General features: G+C 55.3%; 1 protein-coding gene across 1 annotated transcript in view; it reads left to right on the plus strand.

Annotated features, from left to right (window-relative positions):
• The window catches only part of TAFA5 (TAFA chemokine like family member 5), a 246,758-nt gene extending 242,184 nt beyond the window's left edge, over positions 1-4,574 (plus strand). Inside the window, exons 3-4 of the mRNA XM_004380067.2 lie at positions 3,691-3,818; positions 4,566-4,574. Coding sequence (XP_004380124.1) covers positions 3,691-3,818; positions 4,566-4,574 — 137 coding nt within the window. The remainder of the gene's footprint in view (positions 1-3,690; positions 3,819-4,565) is intronic.
• Positions 4,575-11,028: the final 6,454 nt, after the last annotated feature.

An 11,028-nucleotide genomic window follows, 5' to 3' on the forward strand; every position in this document is an offset into this window, starting at 1 on the left:
CTGTTGGGGGGTAGGGTGTAAGGACTGGGGATCCAGGAGTGGCTGTGCCCACGGGAGCCATCTCTGAGCGGGAGATGGTGGGGGTGATCTCACACACCCCCTACTCCAGCAGCCCTCCCAGAAACAAAGACGAGGGCACTGTGGATGGATGGGAGTGCAAGGTTGTGGCCCCTGCCGTGTCCCCGTATGTGTCCACCCAGGAGCCCGGCTGCCAGCCCATCACTCCCCACTCAGGACCCCAGCCCGAGAGCACCAGAGGAGAGGCCGTGCCCTGGCCATGCCAGGGTGAAATGAAGTTGTAACGTGCGCCATGAAAGGCCTCTTTGTCCCTGGGACCAGGAGGCCAGCGCTGTGCCTCTGACCGCCTTGAGCAGGAAGTGGGCTGGGCGAGCTCCTGTGGCAGACAAAGGCGGTGTGTGCTCGGGGTGGCCCGCCGGGTCCTCGGGAGGGCTGGTGCCCGCATGTCCAGAACACTGTGTGTGTGTGTGTGTGTGTGTGTGTGTGTGTGTGTGTGCTCGCGTGCAGCGGTCCACTCACACTACAGATGCTCCCACACGTGCTCCTGCCTGCCAGGCAGTGTGTGTGTGGGCGTGAACATGTGTATATGTGCCTATGTGTGCGTGTTGTTGGGAGTATGTGTGTGTGCACGTGTATTTGCACGTGTGCCTTGTGTGCGTATGTGTACGTTTTCATGAGTGTGTCCATGAACTGGTGTGAGTGCTGTGCATATGTGTGCATGTGTGTGCATTTGGCTCACTTATGTACGTGTGTGTGTAGGTGTGTGAGTGCACATATGTGCATTTGCATGTCTGTATGCACGTGTGTATGTCTATGTGTGTACTTGTGTGTGAATGGGTGTGCATGCAGCGTGGGCCGGACCTCACAGGCCCTCCCCTGATCTTAGGCCCTCAGGAAGCTTCTGGAAGGACCTCACCCAGAGCATAAGTCTCCCTTGTTCAAGGTCTTGATGGCAGGAGGCCATGTGGGATTTTAACCCAGGCCCACCCCTTCAGTGCCATCCTGGGCATCTGGAGTCTGGCCCGTCACAGTGGGCCCTGCAGACCAGCCAGGACCTGCCCTCTGTCCTCACCCAGCAACGCCCTTGTGGCCTGTGCTTGTCCCACCCTGCACACCTCAGGGCCCCCTGCCCGTGTGCAGCGTTGCAGGAAGACCAGGGACTCTGTCTCACTCTGCAGTGGAAGGCCAGTCTGTCCCCAAACTCAAGTGCCTGTTCTTGGTCCCCGGGCAGGAAAGGGTCAGCGTCGGGGGCCCCGGGCCACCCTCGTGACACCCAGGGAAGTGACGAGAACGAGCATCCCGCTCTTGCTGAAAGAGTGTCGCTGGGTCGGGCCGTTCTTCCCCACTGTCTCAGTCCCCTAGTGCTGCCGAAATAGCAACACCTCAGTGGGTGGTTTTGAAGAACAGAAAGCTGTCTTCTCGGAGCTCAGGAGGCTGGATGTCCGAATTCAGGGCACTGGCTCTTGGGGAAGGCTCTCTGTCGACTCTGGAGGAAGGCCCTTGTCTCAGCGTCTCTAGCTGGTCATCCTTTGAATTCCTGGGCTGCAGACAGGTCTACCTCTGAGTCTTCAGAGACTGTTGGTCGGTCGTACCCCACGTCTGCTTCCTTCCATGCCTTATCTGCTCTTTTATATCTCAAAACGATTTGCTTAAAACACACCCTTCAAGGATATGGCCTCATGAATATAACAAAGACAGTCCTACTCCCAGATGGGCTTACGTCCACAGGTATAACAAAAAAACCAAATCTGTTGCTGTAGAGCCCATGACGCAGTGGTTAAGCACTCGGCTGCTGACCGAAAGATTGGCAGGTTGAATCTACCAGGCGCTCCTTGGAAACCCTGTGGGGCAGCTCTACTCTGTCCTATAGGGTCGCTGTGAGTCCACAGGTATAGGGGTTAGGATTTACAGCACATATTTTGAGGGGACACAATTCAGTCCCTAACACACGGGTTCCACAGAGGTAGAAGGGAAGTGCGTACTGAGATTTCATTTCAGCCGCGTTCAGCCTCTCACAGCCGCTCCCCATGGGGGTTGATGTCAGGGAATAATCCCTTTTCTCCTTAATTTCTCAATTCCTTCCTGGGCATTGCACGCAGGGCTTCCCAGGCTTGGGGCACGTGTGTGCATTTTAATCTGGAGCCTCTTGGTGGTTTAAGGTTTTGCATTCCTTGTCCAGCAAGGTTTCTTGGCATTTCTCACTGTCACTGGAAATGTCACCTCAGGGACGGGGAGGCAGCCGCGTGAGTGATGAGCTGGCAGGTCGGAGGCCCAGGAGCTGCCGACAGACCATGTCCGGCTCCTCCCGTCTGGATCCGGGAGGCAGGGAGGGCAGCCCAGGACGGCGGTCAGTGCCTTTGGCGTGAAGTCCGCGCCTCTCATCGGTGGCTTGGAAGCAGCAGACTTCAGTGTCGGCTCTCCCTCTTGGGGACAGTTCCCCAGGAAGCTAGGATGAGCGCTCCCTCCCAGCCCCCTCAGTGCCCAGCAATAAGTACGTGTCTGCCCTCACGTGGGAAACCTCTTTCATTCTCGGCTGCAGTATTTTTCCAGCTCTGACTTCCCTTGAATGAGGGGCATCTCCACACTGTGAGGTCTCCCTGGCCCAGATAAAGGTTAGTCTCTGCGATGGCTTTCTGGTGGACAGCCTGGGTGGGCAGGGTGGGCAGGTCTGGCCAGTGTACAGCACATGCCCCACATATCCAGACTGTGCCTGGGCAGGCATGACTAATCGATCACAGGGTTCCTTGCCTCTTGGCCAAGAGGCTGCTGGTGCTGATCTTCAGGCAGCTCTTGTGGGTTTATAAGAATCGGCCCACAGGAGGGGCTGTCCTTGGCAGCTGGTCACTTGAGCAGGGAAGCTGTCCCTTAGTGTCTCTTCCAGACTGTCTCCAGCCTCCCAGATCCACTCCTTTTGCAAGTCTCCCCAAATCCACCTGCCCCAGAAGCACCCCAAGGCCCACACTCTCGCCATGGCTGAGCTCTCTCCCAGGTCCCCTGTCGTCTCTTACCTGCTGTTTACCTGTGACCTGGCTTGCTACCTTGCTACCTGCAGGATCAGCTACATAACTGGGGGTGCAGAATCAAACGGTGGAGCCCCTTGCTCAAACACGAAGAGCATTAAACCAAGGGTGAGGCCCTTGTGGGTGCGGGACCCTGGGCAGCAGCAGGGTCCCCGCCTGAGGAGCTGCCCCGGCCCCTGTTTGGGGGATGTCATGTCAGAACACAGTTGCGTGCATAGCACCTGTTTAGAGAGCAGCGATTCCTCCAGACCATGAGAAATCGCGGGAAAATTTCAGTAAACCAGGAGGAGCTGGGAGATGTGAGGGGAGGCGGCGCCCCTCCTCATGCCTTCCCTGGCTCTCGAAGGTTCCAGACCAAGGAGACACCTAGATGGTCCTGTCTTCAGGAAGGGGCCAAGGCTCTGGTCCGTGAAATTCCCCCAAAGCCCTGGGCTGGTCCCAATTAATTCATCAGTGATTGACTGATGGCTGAACTGGACATGGGAGCGAGAACTAGACTAGGGGACCAGGGAGGGCTGCAGCTTCCCGGTCGGCCAGGAGCTGCTGTGGGACCCCCACCCTGCAGCGCCCACAGTCCTAGCCCTGGAATGGCCACACTGGGCTGTGCCAGCACCCGATCGGCAGCCCCCTGACCCTTTCTCTCTCCCCCCAGCCCGGATCATCAAGACAAAGCAATGGTGTGACATGCTACCGTGCCTGGAGGGGGAGGGCTGCGACCTGCTCATCAACCGCTCCGGCTGGACCTGCACGCAGCCCGGCGGGCGGATCAAGACCACAACGGTAAGTGGCCACGTATTCATGTGCTGCACCGGGGAGGGCAAGAAGGGTGCAGACACCAGTGTTAGGATGCCTGGAGCACTTGGGATGGGGGGACCTGCGATGACTGTGTCAGCCAGGGCTCTCCAGAGACAGAGCTGATGAGATAGAGGTACATTCCATGTATGTATGTGTCTGTATCTATCATCCATCCATCCCTCCATTCATCCCTCTAACCATCCCTCCATCCATCCCTCTCTCCATCCATCCACCCCTTCCTCTATCCATCCCTCTATCCATCTATCCCTCCATCCATCCATCCCTCCCTCCATCCCTCCATCCATCCATCCCTCCATCCGTCATGTAATCATCTATTGTCATCTGTTTGTATTAATCTATCATATGTCTGTCATCTATCATCTGTCATCTGTGTATCTGTCTATATGTCTGTCATCTATCATCTATCTTTTATCTGTCATCTGTCTATAATCAATCTTTTATATCGTCTGTTTATCGTCTGTTATCTATTTATCATCCATGTGTCATCTATTATGTATCGATCATCTATCTTTTTTTCTATCCTCCATCATTTATCTCTCGAGAGAGACTTAGTTTAAGGAAGTGGCTCATGGAGGTGTAGAGACTGGTAAGTCTGAATTCCGTAGGGCAGGTGGCAGGCTGGAAACTGGCCAGATTTCTGTTATAGTCTTGTGATAGAATCCTTCTCTGGGATTTACACGTGTAAATTACACCTTCAGACCACTTTCACAGAACACCTAGACCAGTGTTTGGCCAAGTCTCTGGGCCATGGCCCAGCTCGGTGGACATACAGGATTCATCGTCACATGCAGGGATCGGGGTAGCTGGTCGCCAGCTTCCTGATGCAGAGGTGGGACCACCACCCACCTCCTCTCCCATCCTCTAGCTCTCCCTCTGGGACCAAAGTCCCTGGCGCAGTCTGACCCTCTGTCCCTGCCCCGAGGAGCCAGCTTTCCTTGCTTGCTTCCCGACTCAGTGCCTTGGGAAGGTTAAGTCAGGGAGGCTCGGGACCCGACGGAGCTGGAAAGCCCCTGTGGTTTACCCAGGTTTTCCCCGAGAGCTCAGGGCTGCCCGCTTCCTTCACAGTTTGACCAGAGGACCATCCGTCGGAGTGCAGACGTGACTCCCCTCCCTATCTGTGACTGTGGGCCCAGCAGCTCCTGGGGGAGACGCAAAAGGGCTGTTTCTGCCACCTTTTCAAGAGGCAGATTCGGTGTAGCTGCTCCATGGAGCCCGCAGTCACCTGGTCGGGGGCCGGCAGGTGACTTGAGTCTGGGCAGGTTCAGGGCCTTCCCTCCGGGCGAATTCTGAGGCCAGGATAGTGAAGCCTTGCGTGTCCCTGCTCAACTGGAAGATCTTCGTCAGCTGTGCGCTCACCTGGCTCCTGGGGCCTGTGGCATTGTGAGAATTTCGGGCAAACCGGCCCCCATTGCAGCCTGCCCTCCACGGGCCTGTCGAGGGGGCGCTGACGGCTGGGGGGCAGTGACACCCCCGGGGCGAGTGCGTGTGGCACGCCTGTTTCCAGCCGTGCCGTGTGCTCCGGGCCACGGAGGGAGCTTGTTTATTCCGTGTTCGACACAAAAGCTAGCGGCATTGTGATCACACCTGCTGAGGCAGGAGGCACCTGTGAGCTCATTACCGGCGCCTGGAGGAGGGCCCAGGAGGAGGCCCGGGTTTCCCAAGATGGGGTGTCCTGTCTCAGGTTTTCCAGGGGTGCACAGTCTTTCCCAAGTGTTCCCCTGTCCTCTTACTGAAAGGCACTGTTGCTGAAAGGTTCCTTGCAGGGAGCAGCTGAGCAGCTGGCATCGCAGTTTCGAGTGGGTTTGGCGGGGTTCTTGTTGGATGCACAGGGCCCTCGGGCACCCTTCTCGGCAAGGGATGGCACCTGGGCAGAGGGTGCCTTGTTCATAAAACACGCCAGCCCGTGTTAGCACCTGGGGAGGGTGAACTTGGTCTGGCTGGCAGTGTACCCCCTGAGGGTCCATAAGTGTTAGAGTGCACTCACCCCACCCCACCGTCCCCCACTTCTGGGTCCTGCGTGGACTTCACGCCACGTGCTGGCCTGCTGGGAGCATCCCTCATCAGCGTGGGTGCCTGTGCAGCAGTGACGTGGCCGTGGGCGGGGCGTCCACCCACAGGTCCACAGAAGGGCACAGCCTGGAGCTTCTGCCTCTCGGCCTCAGTTTCTACAGTTCTGACCTTTGTCCACGTGGCCATGGTGGGCAGCCCTGAGTGGTGGCCTGCGGGCAGGCCTGCTGCAGGGGGACAGCAGCAGACCGTACGTGCCCTCACTTGCCTTGTGGGTGAACCAGGATGTCCCATCTCGTTAAGCCTCAGAGCCTCAGCCGGGCCCTCTGTGCTGTCCTTTCCTGCCTCAGGGGGCTGTGAGGGGGGCTGGTGAGTGCCTGGGGCCTTTAAGGGGCAGAGTCCCAGCAGACAGGTGTCCTGTCCTCCCAGCTTCATGAGCAGGCTCCAGGCACCTCCTCTCCCCACCCACTGCCCACTGGGCCCTGCCGTCTCAAACCTGGCACCCCAGTAAAGCCAGTTGCCATTGAGTCAACTCCAACTCATGACAACCCCTTGTGTGTCAGAGTAGAACTGTGCTCCGTAGGGTTTCCAATGGCTGATTTTCCAGAAGTAGATCACTAGCTCTTTCTTCCAGGGCACCTCTGGGTGGACTCAAACCTGCAACCTTTCAGCTAGTGTGCTCACCATTTGCACCACCCAGGGCCTCTGTACTCCAATACCTTCCCAAATTCACCACCATCAACCACACGGGAGTTCTGTGTCCAGGCCCCAGTGGGCTGCAGAGATGCAGGCTTCGTGTTTTCCAGGCGGGAGCCAGCACCCCAGCGGGCTCCGCCTGGGCCCTGGGTTTGCAGAGGCTGGTTTTAGCACTGCACTGTCTCAGCCTCAATGATCCATCGCTCCTTCATTGCCACTTAATGAATTCCTCCGTTTCCTTGACACGATCCCGATGCACAGCCAATGAACATCCATGTGCCACTTCTTCCGGAGCTAACTTGTATAAACCTCTGTGATTTTACTGCGGAACTAGGTGGAATGGGAAATTGAGACAGCTTGCAGTGGGCAGCAGTGTAATTACTCGGCCGAGAGTGGACCTGTTGGCCAGTGACATTTGTGGGGACCAACCACGCCAACGGTGACCAGCAGGGAAGGGATTCTGTCCTTAGTCCGAGGCTGTCTGCATCGGCCGGATTTCCACGAGGACTCCCCATGACTCCTCCTCATACCCTACTTCTGGCACAAGCTCGTATTTTCCCTCATCGGGAAATCTGTGTAGTCTGAAAGCAGTTAAAAAAAACAAGTTGCCATTGAGTTGAAGCTCATTGCGATCCCACGTGTGTCAGAGTGGAATTGTGTTCCATAGGGTTTTCAATGGCTGATATTTCGGAACTAGATCACCAGACCTTTCTTCTGAGATGCCTGTGAGTGGACTGGAACCTCTCACCTTTCAGTTAGCAGCCAAAAGTGTTATCCGTTTGCACCACCCAGGGACTCCAAAACCAATCAACAAGGTCCCCAACATACAGAGTCCACATTTCTGGACAAGCCAAGGGACAAGACAGTGCCTCTGCTGGGCATCTGATGCCAGCAGAAAAATACCTGGTCTGTGAGCTTCTAATATTTCTATTTCTTCCCTGCTGTTCCAACACTGGAATTAGGACTCAGCTACCCCTGTCTCCTACATTCCCCCAGAATACCAGCCTCCTCATTTTCTTACCCCCATTTAATCCTCAGAGCTTGAGTCCTACCACTGTCCAATCTAGGGTCTCCTGAACTCACCCTAGAAACAGAAGAAGGCCTGCCCCTCCAACATGGCCTCACGTGTTGCCAGAGAGGACCCTAGAACTGAGTTCCCCTTACATCAGCCCAGTCCAAGCCCAGCAGGGCCTTCCCTGTAGGGGTGGGGAGCAGCTCATTCTGGAGTATTTAAGGGGTAGGCTGCCCACTTTCCAGGGATGTTGGAAAGAGTTGTGTCTTCCTTAGCATTTGGAATAATAGCTGCATTGCCGACCGCTTAATTTACCCAGAGGGCCTTGATGAGACTGGTCAATGCACTCATACTCCATTTGGCCTCCCAGGCCTGGGAGCTCGGCACTCTCGTCTCAGTTTTATGGCTGTGAAAACCGCAAGTTGGAGAGGTTGGGTCACTCCTGATGATCCCGTGGTTGGTGGGACACGGAGGTGTAGTTTGAGTCTTGCTGGATCTACCCAGCTCCAAAGCTGGGCCTGGCTTTGTATGAGACAGAGATCTTCAGATCTGCCCACCATTGGAAACCTTCTATCTCAGTGCCTCGGTGGGGTATCCCAGCCTCTTCCCACCCTGGAGGTGCCCACTGCTGTAACCACGTGCACAGGCAGGTACACATGCTGGTCCAGGTGCAGCAGGAGACACCATCATTCAGGCAGAGGAAGGAGGGCTGCCACACCCGGGGAAATCAAGGAAGGGATACCTCCTGTCAGGGGTCTTTGGTTCACCCAAAGGGTGATGTAGCTTACACCTGGAAGGGCACCACCCTCCTTTCAGAGGCAGAGATTGGCAACCTCGTTCCTTCCAGCTGACCCATGGTGTTACACTTCCACCGTCAGAGCCACATCCATGGCGGCCCAAGGCGCTTGGGTTGGCAGAGCTCCTTGAGTTACTGTGTGCTGATTCTGGGAGCCCCGGCGGGCTCTGTAATCTTCCCAAATATCTCCAGAGACGTCTCTGAGAACAGCGTGCCATCTGGCTCCTAATAGAATTCTTGGCCTGTGGTGACCTGTTTACAAAGCTTTCTTAAAAGGTTAGTTGATCTCTTGAACCAAACACCGTACAATTGGAGCTTATAATCTCAGTTCCATGATTGCATCGGTTCCCTTATAGATGGAAAATTAGTACTGTGGAGTTTCACACTTTACCATAAATTGGTTTTCTGTGAGGTAGGCTTTAAGAAACCTGATTATTACCTGGCCTCGTTACTGCCAATTCCATTTCAGCCACCGTGGTTTAGGCCAGCCACCCTTCCCTCAGCCACAGCCCCATGCCTGAGCTTTGCAGGGTCCTGTTGCAGACCCTGTGTCATGCAGTTCTACTCTGACACGCACGGGCCGCCCTGAGTCTAAATGGATTCAACAGCACCGGGTTTGGTTTTTTGTTTTGGTGTAGGCGGTCGCCCCCCCCTCCCCTCCCCCCAGCATACCCAAACTGAGCACCGTGCTCTCACACCCAACCCACTGCTCCGTGGGGACCAGTGCTGTTCATGTGTCTGCATAGCCCTACGAGACTGAGCTCCTCAGGAGAGACTGGGCCCCAAGTGGGTATGTGTGATAAACTGATTAATCAAAGAACTGAATGCAAGCCCAAGGCATGCTGGTGTCTGCATTTCCTAGACCACTGCCTCGCAGAGTGCAGGTCATCACCCATTAGAGGGCCCTGAAGTTAATGCAGTCAGTCTGATCAGCATTGAGAAGGAGGAAGGAGAAATAGATAAAAATATTAGAGGGCATTCTGGGTCATAAGGGTGAGTGCTGTTTAATGAAACACACACAGAGAAACACAAATTCACACACACACACACACAAATACACATCAGATACACATATACATACATAAACACACACATGCATACAGAGACACACATACTCTCACATACATGTATACCCACATATACACACACATACGTATGTATACACAGAGACACATACACACAGATGCACACACAGACATACATAAGCTCACACACACACATACGTTCACACACATACACCCACATATACAAACAGATACACAGACACACATACTCTCACACACATATACATGCACACAGACACCGTACACAGATATACACATACTGTCACACACATGTAAACACAGATACACACATATGCACACACAGACACACATACATACACCCAGAGACACATAGACACACATACTCACACACACACATAAATCACACGCGCACACACATATACACACATGCACACACACAGGGTCACAGTGTGAGTGGTATTTGTTAGTGTGGGTGGTAGTGAGAAAGTTGGGGATCACTGTCCCGTGTGGCATCGGGGGAGAAGCCGACCTCAGCAGTGCTTTTCCAGGCACCTGCCTTTCCTCTGTGGACATTGGTCTGCTCTGGACAAAGTGACCTTGGGTGACATTGCAGCTTGTCCTGGAGCTGCCTCCCCAGTTGGTGTCACATCCCTAGGCCTACCCTGGCAGCCTCAGCCTTTGCAGGGAGGTTCAGGGGCTGGCAGGAGAGGGAAGGGAAAGCAGGGGGAGCGAGGAGGACAGTGTGGTCCCTCACCATGCCAGAACGTCTCCCTGCAACGTGACAGGCGTGCCTCTCCCAGATGTTGGCTCATGGGGGCTGTGACGTCCAGAAATGCTCCGACGGGTGCTGACTCTGCCATGCTAATGTGCTGTTCATGCATTGCAAGAAGCCCCCTGGTGAGCAACCCAAACCAAACACTCACTGCCCTCCAACCAGTTCCGACTCATAGTGACCCTATAACAGAGTAGAACTGCCCCATAGGGTTTCCGAGACTGTAATATTTACGGGAGCAGATGGCCACATCTTTCTCCTGCGGAGCAGCTGATGGGTTCAAGCCACTGACCTTTCAGTTAGCAACCGAGTGCTTAACCACTGCGCCACCTGGGCTCCTTCCAGTGAGCTATACCGTCTCCTAAATTTGAGCAGAGCAGCCCGATTGGACTGTAGTTTTCAGCTAAGCTCTGAAGACCAACACTGTACCTGGCACTGCAGGAGCTCACTGTGGTGCAGACAGGGAACAATGGGCGGGTTCCGTATTGTCGCCTCAGGGGCTGGTCTATCCTCTGCACTCACTGAGCTGGGAGCCCGTTCCCTGAGTGTGGGTACTCCTGAGGATAGGCAGATAATAGCTCCGTGGTCGTGTTGGCACCTGATGTCAGAGATCTGCTGTGGGGGGCTGGGCATCCCAGGGCGCCCTGAGGAGGCAGGGTGGGGGTGGTCTTCAGCCTCCCAGGCATCACCGCTAGCTGCTGAATCTTCTCCCATCTTGCCATGAGCTGGCCTGCAGGCATGGCCGTGCTTTCAGCTGCCCACTCTGCGGTCACTCCATGCAAGTGACATCATTCTGTCCACACAAGCACGCGGCGGGCTTTGTGGTCATTCCCTGGCTCCACCTCCCACAGTGGAGCGTCTGTCCA

The sequence above is a fragment of the Trichechus manatus genome, unplaced genomic scaffold (assembly GCF_000243295.1).
Source record: "Trichechus manatus latirostris isolate Lorelei unplaced genomic scaffold, TriManLat1.0 scaffold00069, whole genome shotgun sequence".
NCBI classification, from domain to species: domain Eukaryota; kingdom Metazoa; phylum Chordata; class Mammalia; order Sirenia; family Trichechidae; genus Trichechus; species Trichechus manatus.